The 15596-nt window shown below is 45.7% G+C and overlaps 1 protein-coding gene across 1 annotated transcript in view; it reads right to left on the reverse strand.

Moving 5' to 3' along the window:
* Positions 1 to 15596, reverse strand: part of LOC116842522 (roundabout homolog 2-like) — a 124633-nt gene that overhangs the window by 92260 nt on the left and 16777 nt on the right. Inside the window, exon 2 of the mRNA XM_032811861.1 lies at positions 1183 to 1494. Within this exon, the coding sequence (XP_032667752.1) occupies positions 1183 to 1494 (312 nt within the window). The remainder of the gene's footprint in view (positions 1 to 1182; positions 1495 to 15596) is intronic.

Below are 15596 nucleotides of genomic sequence, written 5' to 3' on the forward strand. Positions count from 1 at the left end.
CTTCCACCCCCCTCGCTCCCTAGTTAGGATATCCGAGAGTGGATCGAACAGCTCCTCGTGGAATTCGGTAACCGAATCGGTAGCGGAGAAGTGTTTTCTGCCTATAAATATTTCATTAGAAACGAGATCAAATTTTCGTCTCGCGATCTGGGAGATATAAATTCGAGTGTACAATTCGTATAAAAAAAAAATATATATATATATATGTATATATATACACATATACAAAATTATCATAAAAGAGAAGAGAGATGAAGAGAAGGGGTTAAGGGAGAAAGAGAGGGGTAACATTATAACGAATAGCGCCCGGAGATAAGCGACTGTATCATGCAAAATTATGAGGTCGTATACAAAATTTAGAATTTCACCACAGGGTCAAAATTGCACTCGCATGTCCGCTTCTTCCTGCAGATAAGTCGTATTTATGCCTGAGCGATTTGTTCGCACGAGCGATTTATCAACTGGCGATTCCCGCGAAAAAAGGATATAAATTGACATTGAAATATCGCGCACAGTTGCGTTGCTGTCGCGCTGCACTCGACAAAATTATCACGCAGAGTCGTTGGGTACATAGCGCGATCGCATAATTACACACGTTTTGCCTCGCGCGACTGCTAGCGCGTCAAGTGAGATCTCAAATGCACGCGCGAGAAAGAGAGAGTGTGCGTGTGTGTGTAAGAGAGAGGAGATAAAAAGAGAAAGAAAGGTGTTAGGTACTCTGTTGCGATTCCGTGCTGATCGCGATTTACGCGGAAAAGAACGCGCGAGGGTATCTTATCCGGCGAAGAGTGCAACAAGATTACGCTAATAGTCAGCCGCGCAGTGAAAATAATTACAGAGCCACGCGGGCGATGCTTTTTAATCGTGTCGCGACGGGAGCTAATCCATACTGCGACGTTTCACGCGAGAGAGAGGAGAGCCTCGACGACAGCCTCGACGACAAGCTCGACGTCTCGGCTCAATTCGCGCACATCGCTCACTCTCGCGATGTCGTCGAGAAGTCGTCGCTTCATCGAGAGATGGACTCCAAAGTCCATTTCGCAGATTTGTCGGAGACATGGCGACGTGAAACGTAAAGGGACCGGACGACCGGAAGCCGTCGGAGCCGGGAGAAGGCGGCGACGACGGCGGGAGTAAGTGAGTGAGATAGATAGATTGAAGAAGATAGATAGGAAGACTCACCTGCGACCGTGAGAGTGGCGTTCCTGCTCGGGGCGGATCCTGCCTGATTCCTCGCGACGCACCAGTAAACACCGCCATCCTGCTCCTTCTTGCCGTGCATCACACGCAGAAAGAACAGGGATCCCGTAGGCAGCAGGACTCGCCGCGACTTGGTGTCACCCTTGTGCGATGTCTGCACAAGCTCGCCGTCCTTGTACCACTCTATCACCGGCTCGGGCTTGCCCTCCGCCTTGCAGTTCAACGTCACCGGCTCATTTTTCGCGACGATTATGTCGGACGGGTGCTCGGTTATCCGTGGACTTTTCAGCTGCCCTGGAAACAACAAAAAGGCCCCGGTGAACTTTAGCGTTTCGTGCGTCGTGTCGTGTCGTGTCGCCTCGTGCGTCTTGGAAATCCAATTAGTTCGACCTTTCAACCGGAGATATTTTTGTCGCGACACGCGCGCCGTTACGTGTTGCTTTATATTCCACGTTGGGTTATTTGCGAGAAAGAGAAACACATACACACACACATTTTGTATATGTGTGTACCTCGTGTAAGCGTAACGAATTTATCGGTTCGTCGCCGATGTTAATCTTGCGAGGATATTATTTCGCCCGTATTAATATCGCAAAGTGATATTAATACACACAGTTTATTATGTATTCACGCGATCGAACGCTCTAGCAGCAGAGCACGCGAGAGCGCTGCCGAGGGAACAACCATGAATTCTCTCTTGTTTCCACTCCCTCCCCCTCTCTCCCTCCGACGGACTATCTCGACTTTCTCAATTTTGTATAGGACGGTGCAGCGCAAGGTGCGCCACGATCTCGTTAATTTTCTAACACTGGGCCGTAAACACACCGGAGAACGAAAATTAAATCCGGCTTCGGGCTGCCTTATTTTTAAGTACCGCCTCATAAAATTTTCCGTGATTAAAGCTCGTTGCGCGTAACAACGAGAAAAGGAGGAATTATGCGGAACGGCGCGGGCTTACGCGGGTTCACTTTGGAAGGAAAAAAAGGCGCGAACGTATCAACCAACACGAATTGTAATTTCGCGCGGAAAGGATGACGCCAACGAGAGGCCGCGCGTGCCGACATTTCGTGCGTTTACGAGTTCGCCGCAATCAGCGGCATTGCAAAATCGATTCGCTAGAGGAATTAATTCCAACAAACACACAAGATATTCCGGACGCGCATGGAGAGATCGCGTATCTAGTATTAATTAATTTCAGCTCAATTACTTCCTTTTTTATATGCGCGACCGTCGGGCGAGAGAGACTGAAAGAGAAAGAGAGGGGAGAGAGGAAGGGAGGGGAGAAGAGAGAGAGAGAGAGAGAGAGAGAGAGAGAGAAAAAGAGAGAGATGGGGACGAAGGTCCGTCGATAAATTTATCGGCAAACCTCGGCAACATGTTTTCATAAACGCGGTGTAAACAAACCATAAACCAATTTGCGGTGACATGCAGCGCAACGATTTCCGGCTTAGCTAATATTATACGTGGCGTCGCACTCGTGACGTTTTATAAATAACGGATACACACGAATTATGCAACGTGATAATTCACGCGATATGTACGCACGCAAAGGCCGTGCGTGCGGCCGAGTGTCACACATGTATGTGACTCCTGACGGAGCTGGACGTTGTACGCGGGACCGATAAATAAAATCGCTAACGCGCGCGATTACATGAGTAATTTCGCGTCGAAATTACGATGAAGCGAGTAATCGAGTAGCCAACTAACCGAGAGTCGTCAATAATTTGGCACTTTTCCTGAGGGGAAGCCCGGCCCGCACGCGAGCGAGACACGACTCGACTCCGTTCACAAGAATGCAGCAGCGTTTATAATCCCGAGTCGAAATTTCAGCCCTACATTAGACCTAATCCATGGTGTAAATATAAAGGTGTACCAGTCCCGTGGATGCGCAGTCGTCCAAAATAATAGCCAATCAGAAATGGCCAAGAATGTTAGAATCCAATATGGCTACTGATAGTCGTTGTGTTATATATTATAAGAAGAGATTATATAAAAGTAAAAGAATATTAACAACATATTGTAAATATTTTTATATAAATAACGTTATAAATATCTAGTGCTACAAACATATACGATATATATATATTTTTTTTAGTATTATTATTCTCTTTCTCCCTCCCTCCCTCTCTCTCTCTCTCTCTCTCTCTCTCTCTATATATATATATATATATATATATATATATATATATATATAGTATTACTCTCTCTCTTATATTATTTATTACAGATTTTAAGTTTAAATACATATTAGTAATATACAATTAATTTTGGGCATTTGAATTTCGCAATTGCATTCCTGGTCATTCCTAATTGATTCACTACACATTACGTCACTACGCGTGACGTCATCATGTGCAATGGTACACCTTTATATTTACATCATGACCTGAGCTTTCTAACATCTGTGTTATTCTCAAAGATCGGTGTATCTAGGGGAGATCGGGAGGGCTAGATGCTTGTGTATTTTTTCGAAGTCACAACTTCTCAGACAACTAATTGCGACTGACTGTAAATATGATACGGGCGACCTTCTTCTATGTATTAATGCCCGCCACGACCCTGTTAACCGTGTAATTTGTTTTGTAATAATCAAAATACGAACATGCAGCGACATGGTCATCTTGCCCTGTTATCGGGTTCAGTAGCGCGTGGTAAGCAGGCCACATATAAAATTCGTATCTTGATTAGTAATTCCGAAATCTCCGTGAAAGGTCTCCACAGTCCTCCTGCCGGCTTTAAAATATGGGGCAACTTTAGCACGTTCATTCATATACTCTATTTCAATTATTTTATGATTGAAAATTACATTTATTATCAGAAATAGTGTAGCATACATTTGCAAGAAATTTCATTCTAATAATACATCGCTTAATTTCATTCAGTTACGATAGAGAATATTAATACAAAATTTCGAGAAGCTCGAAAATTTGCTTTGCCATTACCAAATCAGTTTCTTCTATTTCTTAGCCGTAATATTATTCCGATTTTAATGAAACTTTGGGAAAAGTATTTATGCTCTGAAAAACCATTTTGCGACTTTGTATATTCTCTTCAAAATAAACACTAAAAAAAGTACACGAGCAACATTCCCCCACAATACATATGGAAACTAAAATCCTACTTAACGCCTCTAAATGGCAGAAAAATGTCACTTGTAAGTTCTAGAGAGAACCTCTTGGCGGAGCCAGCATGTTAAATAGGATCGAGAGAGCTGGTAAGCTTCAAAACAAGCCTTAACATTGGAAACATTGAGGTCGAAAGTAGGATGAGAATTTCGGGACGGCGCGAGTCGACGTTCGCACGAGCGCATCACGGACAATCCCGAGGCAATTTTTCGCCACTCGCCCCTAACAGGCTGCCAGAGATCGCGTCTACTCGCGCTCGACCGTCCGCGGCGTGCTTTGAGCGCGCACGTACGCACGCATGTATGCACGCATGCACACGCACACACACACACGTGCTGCGAAAGTCGCGCAGTCGGCTGTGTGGTGGTGCGCCGGGTGTCCTATTTAGATAACTGAATTATGGATGAATTATTGGCCGCCGGTGTATACGTAGTGCAGGTATATAATTTGATAATATCGCCGCCTCTGGCGTTCTATCGCCGCGCCGCGATTTCGGCTCGCGTGGTATATGTCGCCGAACGTCCATATGCATTATGCGTGCGCTCGGCGCATACGTGCATACGCGGCGGATACGCGCGTCGCGTTGCGTCGCGTCGCATCGCGTCGTCGTGCTGCGAGCGGAGAGTGAGGGCAGGCGAGGTATTAGTCATCGATAGTGGCTCGGATTACCTGTGGTTACACGCATTATTAGATAGGCGCCCCGATGCCCAGCCGGGCATTCCTCCGCGAAGTGCCTCCGCTGCTGCTTCGCCTATGTATACGTGTATTCCGATTAAATCGATCGAGTACCGTCGTTTCGATCTCTGGAACGCTGATGATTTGTTCGTGCCATTCGTTTCGATCCCACCCGAGTCGAAATTTTAATCCTGCTCTTTCGATTTGAGCTTCCTAACATCGGTATGTTCTGAAGAATCAATGGGTGTTTAATACGCATGAGAACTAAAGTTTTCCATTCGACGCCTCTAAACAGCAGAAAACACACGAAATGCCACTTGGGCGTTCTAAGGAGGATCTATCGGCAGTATGCTAATAGATTGAATAGAATCAAAAGAGGTTGACATTGGTCTCGGAATATCAAAGTAAGCGTTAAGTGGAACATTAAGGTCAAAAGTAACACCAAGATTTTCGAGTCGGATTCTTTCGACCCCGATAATATTCCTCTTGATACTATGATAATCCCACTTTGACACTCTGAAGCCTATATCAAGTCTCTTTTGATTCTATTCGGCTCTCTAACTTCACTAGGAAATCCTCTTTAGAACCTGCAAGTAGTACTTCTGCGTCCACGTGTATCAAGCACATATTGATCCTTTAGAATGTTAAGAAGTTCAGGTGAAAAGCAGGGGCTAAAATTTAGAATTAAATTACTATCTTTCGTATTATCTTTCGTTATTTTTACCATTATTTTTAATACATTTTCCGGCCCGTCGGATGATTTTTGCACTACATCAAAGAACGGCAAATTCTCATCGATATGGATTTGTGATAAAAATGAACGAACGAAACGAGCGAGCGAAACAAATTTGTCATTTTATGAATAAAATGAATTTTCACGTCATATTTAATATTTAATTTCTGAAGGTTGCTTTTCATTTTACGCGTGGCTCGTCCAAAGGCGCGGCCCGATTTGCAGAACTACGTGGATTAGTCAAGCTCGACTTAGAGCCCTAATGAGGTGAATTCAAACGGACAACCTCGATGCTTAGACGACGTTTGACCCCGCTCTGCTTAAGTTTGCCTTTGCCGTTTTAATAATTCGCGCAAATCGCCCGACCTCGTTCGATATACCCGCGCCCCGTACAGCGTGTAAGGAGGTCGCGCTGTTTGCGGCTCATTATCATACCAGTTTCTACTTTTGCGATCACTGCGCGGTATTCTCGCGTGTTAAGCACGGCAACTGCGAGAGAAGGCCAAGCAATGTCTTATTCACGCAAGCATTCGTCTGCGTTGCGACAGTAACGCTGTGTATTTCGCTCAACATCTCCTGTGCGCTTGTCGCGCCAAGTTAACGCAAACGGTGCTGACGTTTGTTTTGCTTCACTCACAAGACGACGCATCGGGTGTATCCCTTCGTGCGTGAAAACGACTTGGACTCTTAACGCGCGTTCCTTTTAATAGAGTAGAATTTACCGGTTACACCCCGGGACACTCTCCAAGTTTCTCCGAGAGTGAAGTTTCAGTCAGAACAAATAAAAATTCACTCAAGACGCGAGAATGAAAATACTCGGACTCGCAAGGGAGAATATTTCACTCAAATTCGGAATGCACTCTTGATCCGCACGAATGAATGTTTCAATAGATTAGAGCGATTTTGTCCCGAGGCCACGATGGGACGCATACAGATTCGCTCTTCAATTTCGAATTTCAGAATATCCTCTTCCACCCGGCGACTTCGGGCGGAAGAATTCACTGTGTACGAGTAAAAAGTCAACCCGACTATCTCGACCGTCACTCCACTTTCCAAACGATACCTCCACTCGAGGAAATCCAGAGAACAACATACTGTCGGGGCAGCAAACAAGCATTATTGTAGAAACGAGGTGCAGACGGTCGTCACGCAAAGACACGATGTTAAGAAAATATGCGCTAAGAGCGACACACGCGGCATGTCGCTTAATGCAAGTATGAAGCCTCTACAACGCGGTTTTGGTGTACATACGCGTATGTACGGCGGGATGTTTCTCTCGCGGGGTGCATAACGTTTAGTTTAGACTCAAACGGCAATTCGAACGACGGGGTGTCGAGTGACGCTCCTAACATTGGTCAGACATCCGGTGGCGGCAGAGCCGTGTGTACACGCTTAATTCTTTGTTTGAATTATTCAGCGAGGTGCATGTTGTAGTAACCGCGCGCCGGGCATTTCCAGAAAAGAAACGGATACCCGCTTTATATGCAAACGAAACTAAATACGTTCGCGTCGTCGTCCCTGCACAGCGGCAGGAGTACCCGAACAAACAGCGCCTCTAACGATACGTGTCTTACACACACACACACACACACACACACACACACACACACACACACACGCGCGCGCGCGCGCGCGCGCGCGCGCGCGTCGTGAAGTCAGTGGAATCACCTGTATGCATAATTTTTGTTGTGTACACATTAACATGTATAATACGATTACTTGCCTTTTACACTGAGAGAAAAAGAAATAGTTAATCGTGACCCCAACCATATTTCTCGCGGTAAAATGGTAATAATGACACGCATATAAGGTTTATTATCACTGCATGATTTTTTTTTTTCATATAAATTCTTTTTAGTTTTACTAAACGTTCTTAGTAGTTCAAAAATAGATTGTCGGTAGAGTCCAGAAGTAGATTGTCTATCTTGCTTAAGAACACAATAAACCTCGCTACAATCATAGCAGAGTTTCAACAGCACATTTTGGCTCCTAAAATAGCACACATGAAATGAGAGGATAGTAAATTATTGCAGAATGCTGATCTTTCCTCGGCTAAAAAATCCTATAGTAATTTACTGAAATGAAATTTTTTACTGAAATGAAATTCTCTCCGTGCATAGATATTAACACGTACAAATGTGATTACTTGTTTTTTATACTGAGAAAGAAAAACGGTTCATCTAACTAAAATTATCGTTATTTTTAGCCCCGACCATATTTTTTCCAGTAAAATGGTAACACGCATGTGAGATTATTATCACGAGTTACAGCAGAATTAAAAAAAAATAATAATTTTCTTAGAGAACCATAATTTATAATAATTAATTCTTTATGTGATTATAGTTATGAATACCAAACATTTCGTTTTCAGGGCATATCAAGATATATTCAGAAGTGGAAAGTATATAACTTCGTATATCGTTCTCTTTTTTCACGATTTTCGGGATCCTTTCGAGATCCGGAAATTTCGCGACGCTCGCGCCTCGATGTAACTCTCGGCATTGCCATAATCGGATTTCCGGTCGGTCGTACGGATTCACGTGCAGCTCGATATATCCATAAATCAGCATAGCGCCGGGTCACACACGCCACGACGCAGATTTATATCGGTCACTTATGCGCGCGCGCGACGCTTATCGCTAAACGCATCAGCACGGCGCGCGTCTCGAGATCGCCGTGTAAAGTACGCGACGTATTTACGCGCGGCAAAATTGGTCCGATATTCGCGAGGAGAGCAAAAATCGCCTCGATTCTCTTCGCTCGACAGACACTGCGCGCACACCTCATCGCCGCTGCTGAATAAATAAACGAGATCGAGCAGTCGCGCTTAGTACCACAGACGGCTAGATGAGGTAACTTATATTTATACATTAGACGGATTAAGATCGTAGCCGCGGCGACTAAATTTGTCACGATTCGCGTGACTGCGCCAATAATTTATGCATCGGCACAGACCGTGTTCGACGGCGTTAGTCCGTCGGCGCGCTCCAAGCAGGATCGTTACATCCGTATGTATACACTGAGAGCTAAATGTATGATACTTACCCGGTCGAAATTTTAGCCCTACTCTCTCTTTGGATCTGAACTTTCTAACTTTTAACTTCTGTATATCGTGCGGGATTAGTTTATGTGTAAAGCGGTGTCCACAATGAAAACTTGAGCCATAAGACTTAAGCTTTAAGCCTAAAGGCCAAATCACACTAGCGATTGACGATTGACAATTAAAGATTAGATTTTAACGAATCAACAAGCTTCAGCCTTGGCTTGCTTTGTTCCAATTGGTCAAGTTCCAATCTTCAATCGTCAATCATCTATCGCCAATCGTTAGTGTGATTTGGCCTTAAGAGCCTTCGCACACAAATTGCCGTAATCGTAACCATAATATGTAAACTTAAGCTGAAGAACCAATCAGAATATTGTTATAGATTTATGTATTCCAAAAGACTATAAAAGTGACACCAAGTTTTATCTTACGCAGAAATAAATAGATTTGAACCGATTGAAATTATGATTACGGTTACGGCAATTTTTGTGCGAAGGCTCTAAGGACCGTGGTATACAGAGAAATTTAAACAGTAAAAATTAAGCAGTAAGCAAATTGACCAATCACAGTCGCTGATTTTTCTTACGGTCCAAGAATCAACGACTGTGATTAGTAAATTTGCTTACTGCTTACGTCTTACTGCTTAAGTTTTTCTGTGTGCCACGACCTTTAAGCTGTACGAAATTGACTAATCACAGTCGATTATTTTCCTCATATTTGACTGTGATTGGGCAATTTCTTACGGCTCAAGTTTCGAGTCTCTTATGACTTAAGTTTTCATTGTAGATACCGCTTAATGCACATAAAAGCTGAAATCTCACTTAGCGCCTCTGAATGGCGCAAAATGCCACTTGTGGGTTCGAAAGAGGATTTCCCGGCAAAGCGAGCGAGAGTAAATAGAGTCAATAGAGGTTGATATAGGCTTCAGTAACAAAGTATAGATAGGCGTTAAATAGGATATTGAAGACGAAAGACTAAGGAAAAAATTAGACTCAGGTTGCGGTTTACAGTTGCAATGGCGAAATAATTACCAGAGAAGCTGAATTTCCTAGATCGGAAAAACCATTTTAATGTTACTGTAATGCCAATAATAATGCATTTGTATGCATATTGCTTTTACTCCCTACTTCGTTAAAACGATAAAAAATATAACTAGCTGCATGAAAATGATTGTAATTCAAAGTGAGTTTAATTTTGTTTCCCTCTCTCAGTGTAAAGCATAATAAAACACATTCTCTATTTCGTTCCATCAAAAAGGAACGCATATGGAGAATGCTTTTTTTTTACATGAACAATATATCAAAAGCTTCTGATTTTCATGAGTTCAACCATTTCTTCCTCTCAGTGCTTCGACACGTTACTTTTTTTTTTTCAGAAGCATGTCGAGTGGAATTGTTCAGTTACTAAAAGCGTCGAATGAGTGCTGGTAGCCTATTAAATTTTACACGACGTCGAGTCCTGCGAAGGGGTCAGTGGGGAGGTGGGCCTCTGTTTGTTGCGTGAAAATTCAAACACACGCGTGATTCAGAGATCCCGCGTGTGTACGCGGGATAACAACATTGGAGACTTGGAAAACTCACGTGGGTGCACGCGCGCGTTGTTCATTTCCTCCTCCATTTCCGATGGCGCCATTTAAATCGCAACTGCCCTAACTAACTGGAAATCGAAGTCCCGCCGCGGCATTCCCGTCCTCAAGGGGCATGTGTGTGTCGTGCGCGGGAAGAGAGAGAGAGAGAGAGAGAACGAGCAGATAGAGAGAGGGTGCCATTTGCCACGAAGTTTGATTTGTTCCGAACAAGCGCGCGAGAGGAAGAGTCCTGTCTATTGGCATTAATATATACGAGAAATTGCTCGGGAGCCAACGAAAATCGATGGGCGCCATTAAACCTAACAAAGAACGCCGAGCGAGCAAGCGAGCAAGCGTCTGTCCGTCCGTTCGTTCGTTCGCTCGCTCGCTCGCTCGCTCGCGCAATTGCATAAGCGCGGAATAATGCAGTTTTACACAATGGAAACATGGAATGAAATTTGCAATTATAAACGGATCCATCGTTTATACCCTCATTTCGCATCGCTGTTGTACCATCCATCATTTACATTCGCGTGAGATATCAACCGTGATTACGTATACGAGAGAATTCGGTCCGCGTCTATATCCCGCGCGAAAAACACTCGGCTTTGATTTTATTAAACGCGCGTTGAAATCACAAAACCAACCAATTCCCGTCAATCCCGAGGCTAAAGCAAAATGCACTCGCCCCCGGCGGGACGAGGGGCGCGCACAGGGGACAAGGGAATCGGAACCAAAGTCTCTTCCCGATTTTCATTATTTTTTCGGCTATTCATAAATGGAATAAAAAACATACGATTTCCCGGCAAATATACGAAATTAGCTGTCTATAGAAAAAAAACATATATGTAAAGTAAAAATATATCGAGTGCAAATATATAAAATTGTAAAATAAAATGCAAAGAGAAACTCGGCTCGCATTTCATTTACCGTTTTCTCTCTCTCTCTCTCTCTCTCTGAGATTGCCCGAATCTTCCCAATTGCACATATCAAAACACGGCGCAATCGTTTGTCACACCGGATGCGAAATTACGATCGACTCGTCGCGAGTGCAGTTTTTAGTTCCGACGCGCAACCTGCCGCGAAACTTTGTCCTCTTCCCGTGGCCCGGCTCGCCCTTGTCCGGCCGGCCCGTCACCCGGGCGTAATCACATTACACCTATGTCGCGACTGATGTCATTGTCGTTCATTTCTATTAAATAACGTGATTTATGGGACAGCGTTTTTCCGGTATCTCGCGTCAGGGCGGACGCTCCTGCTCGATCGACTCGACTCGCCCTTCTTCTCGCGTATCTCGCGTCGTCGCTCTCCTGCTCGCACATGCCGCGTTACGCCAGGGGCTCGCGATCTCCTTTTGTTCGCCTCGCCGTGTGCGCAGAGACGGGAAACAATGGTGTTCGCGGCGAAATTAAAACCGCCTACGGACTTTTCATATTTCGTCGACGAGGGACGGCGATGGCGGCGGCGGCGACGGCGGCGATGGTAGTGGTGGTGCTGACGACGACGACGACGACGACGACGACGACGAGGAGCGGAGTCTTTGCTCCGTGGCTCTCTTGCGCTAAATTATCCCGAGGCGTTTCGTTTCATTTCAGCTTGCGCCGTATCAACCGAGCGCCAGACGGGCGTCGAGAGCTGTGTACGCGATATACGCGATGTGTCGCACTTTTTTCTGCGCGGGATTCTGCGAGATTTTCGGGACGACTTCCTCTCGGCGATAACAGCGTTGTCGAAACAGCGACGGCAACGACGACGATGACGACGACGACGGTGGTGAGCGTTCTCGAGTTATTAAACGATCCGAGATACGGCGGATCTTTTTGCGAATTGAGCCCTTGTGAGAGCGCGAATGAGACAACGACGGAATGAGTTCATCTCGAATAGAGTTTACACTTCGGCAGAGACAAAAAGCATCGATTACTCTCGAAGAATCTAGGTTAAATTAATCCAGGTCAGATTACACTGAGAGAAAAGAATTGTTGCTTATCTTTGGCCGCCGACTGTACCATGCATACAAGATCATCGTTATTAACATTGCAGCAGAGTGTAAGAAACATAAGAATAGTTTTCTTGGACCGTAATTGGTAATAATTTCTCTATTGGTAATATTTCTCTGTTCGATCACAGCTACAGATATCAAACATCTTTTCCTCAGTGGAGAAATTAACGTTCCACATACTGAGAGAAAACAATGTCTGGAATTCGTGATTATAACTGTGCAGTGAAATAATTGCAGCCAGGAGAAGCATGTTTTTGTTGTAAGTGTGCCGCTATAACGTCAATGAAACTAATTTGATATGCATAGCGCTACTGCTTCCAACTCGTTAAGACGACAGAAAAATATTATGCTTGAGCATAAACAGCTATAATTTAAGCGGGATCAACCGTTCCCTTTCTGTCTCGCCGGACTTTTATGCAAAAATGTGCAAGAGACACGTGCATTTCTCGTGAAGGAGTCCTCCCTGCGGGAGGAGCGCGTTTGTAAATGTCAGATTTCGTTAATAAAGCGCGATTTATCGTATTCAGCTGATTCGTCGCCCGCGGCTCGATCCGTATAGCGCGATACCATTGTTTGAGCTTAGCCCCGAATAAAAACCGAATTCATCTCTCGTACATACGCGCGGAATATCCGCGTCTGACGGGAAGGAATCGCGCACGAGACTCCCGACAGCCGTAATATTCTCATTGTCGGTACGTAACAGGCGCCGAGCATTTCCGCGCGTTTTAACGTTGCGAGCGCCGGGCAATCGATAACTTTTTAAAGCGGATAGGCCGCGCGCTCCCCCGAGAGAGAGAGAGAGAGGGCGAGCGGGAGAGAGAGAGAGAGAGAGCTTTACACACACCCAAAATCGCGACCGCGCGCGACGTTTTCCCCGCCTGCGTCCCGCAGATTCCCGAATCGCGATGTAATACCAGCGGCAATGTCCATTTTGTATGCGTCTGTAACGAAATCGGGATATGCCAGTTTTCATAATGTGGATTCTAATTCCGAGCCGGCGGCTCGCTTCGATATTTGAGCGCGGCGACGCCGAATATAAAATTGAACTGGAATCGTGAACTGCTGGCTCCAATCGCCGAAAATTCTCTCGATATCACGTGTGAAAGACACACTTTATCGTTTTCTACCTCGCAAATAGACAGAGCCGCAATTTCGAGCACGTATTATGTTATGGCTTTCGATACCGCGAGCACGGCTCGCGATAACACGTCGATATAACGTAATTCCAACGCCGTGAGAAGCAGGAAAGAGAGAGAGAGAGAGAGAGAGAGAGAGAGAGCGAGCAAGGAGAATATTCTGGTTAATTGGCGAAATGCTGAAGAAGCAAGAAGCGCTCGTTGTTCGAATTAACGAACAACGTAGCGCGAAATTCGATATTCGGCTTCGCGACGGGAATAGCCAGGTGTCGTGATGCGTATTAAGGCCGATAGATGAATCCGCAAGACGACGAAGAAGACGACGACGACAACGGCGATTACAGACGAGCGAATCGGGCGTAACATTAATCCCCGGATAATGACACAGGCGTACGGTAGGTGTTTTCCCAACGGCTGTTGGCTGTTGCTAGTCTTAATAGCCGTTCTAACCGTACGTCCGATGACTCGGCGTATGGCGTCACGACCGCGATGTCAGTATTGATTTACCGTCGGTTTGGTGGCTCCGCCGCTATCTCTCTCCATCTCTTTCCGCCTCTCTGTTTCTCTCTGTCTCTCTCTCTCTCTCTCTAACCCTCCGCCTCTCTCACTGCTCTCTCTGGCGCTTATCATTCCCATTCGCTCTAATTCGCCATTTCCTCCCTTGTTCTGACGGGGAAGAGCTCGAAGTGGGAAGAGACTAAAGAAAGACCGAGCCGACCGTTAGATCGATCTACGGAGGGAAGGAGGACGAACGAGAGTGCGCTCAGATTGGCGCTGGTACAATAGTTTCTGTCTTTTTCTCTCTATCTCTTTGTTTCTCTTTCTATTTCTCTCCGTCTCTCTGTCATTCGTTCTTTCTCTTTCCCCCTGTCTCTCTCTCTCTCTCTCTCTCTCTCTCTCTCTCTCTCTCTCCCTCTCTCTCCCTTGATCTCTACCTCTATACCTCTCCATCTCGATGCTCGATGAAGACGATAGTGCGGCTACCATAGACGGAGGAATAGTTGCGCGATGACTCGGCGCGTATTTCACGCGCCCGCGAACCGAAAGAAAGAGACGCGAAGACCGGCTCCAGCTAAACGCGCCCGCGCGCACGCAAGCATGCATGCGTGCATGCGTACGTGTGCATGCACGTGTGCGTGGGTGCATAAGCGGTGGGTGAGACAGAGAGCTCTGTCTGTCGGTCCGTCTGTTTCTCGTTCCCTCGGCAAGCTTCCAAAAAGGATCTTTCGCCTCAGAAATACTCAATTACTGTGCCACCCGGCGGTTTAGTGTGATTTTCATTCGGTGGTCCTTACGGATTAGCTTCGCTCTCGATCGTTATCTTCTTTTGTGCGCGGAAATTATTACGGTCGCGCGCGGCCGCGTCGCCTCGCTAACGAACGGCTTGATTTCCCTGAGAATGAACGCGAGAAGAACGGCGAGGTGAATTGCGCACGATCGGTTTTCAACGAAAGAGAGAGAAAGAGAGAGAAAGGGGGGGGGAGAGAGAGAGAGAGAGAGAGAGAATGAGCGGCCTTTGGAAAAATCGGTCCTTTTCCTAACGAAAACTGCGAGCGGCTCCTTTTAGTAGCCGACATTAATTAAATCGACAGTCAAGAGCGAGGTAAAATCTCCGTTAATTGAGCGAAAAACAAAAGAGAGTGAGAGAAAGAGGGAGAGAAAGAACGGGATTTCGTTATCTATACTACGCCCTACGCTCGATTATTCGCTCGTGAGATATCGTTAGTCACAGCTCGCAAGAGGGACAGAGAATCTACCGCTGCCAACGATTCATCGTACTTCTGCTGACGATAGCGCGCGAATGATTAATCGCAACATCGCGTTACATCGCGTTGGAACGCGTACACGTCGCGGACCGTTATTTCACGATGGCAGCGGGCAAAAACTGCGTGACTCTCCGGTCAAAAGAACTCAAAGTGCCAATGATATCTAGCCGATATCGATTGCCAATGGCCAATGCGAACTTGGAAAATACTCGAGCGCCCGTACTCAATTGGGTATTACAGATAGCGCGAGCGCGATAGCACACGATTGCGTATTATCGATACTCGGTATGCGTTTGAGAGAGAGAGAGAGAGAGAGAGAGAGAGAGAGAGAGAGAGAGAGAGAGAGAGAGAC

The sequence above is a fragment of the Odontomachus brunneus genome, unplaced genomic scaffold (assembly GCF_010583005.1).
Source record: "Odontomachus brunneus isolate Ranch 3 - 2012 unplaced genomic scaffold, Obru_v1 Obru_scaffold_025, whole genome shotgun sequence".
NCBI lineage: Eukaryota > Metazoa > Arthropoda > Insecta > Hymenoptera > Formicidae > Odontomachus > Odontomachus brunneus.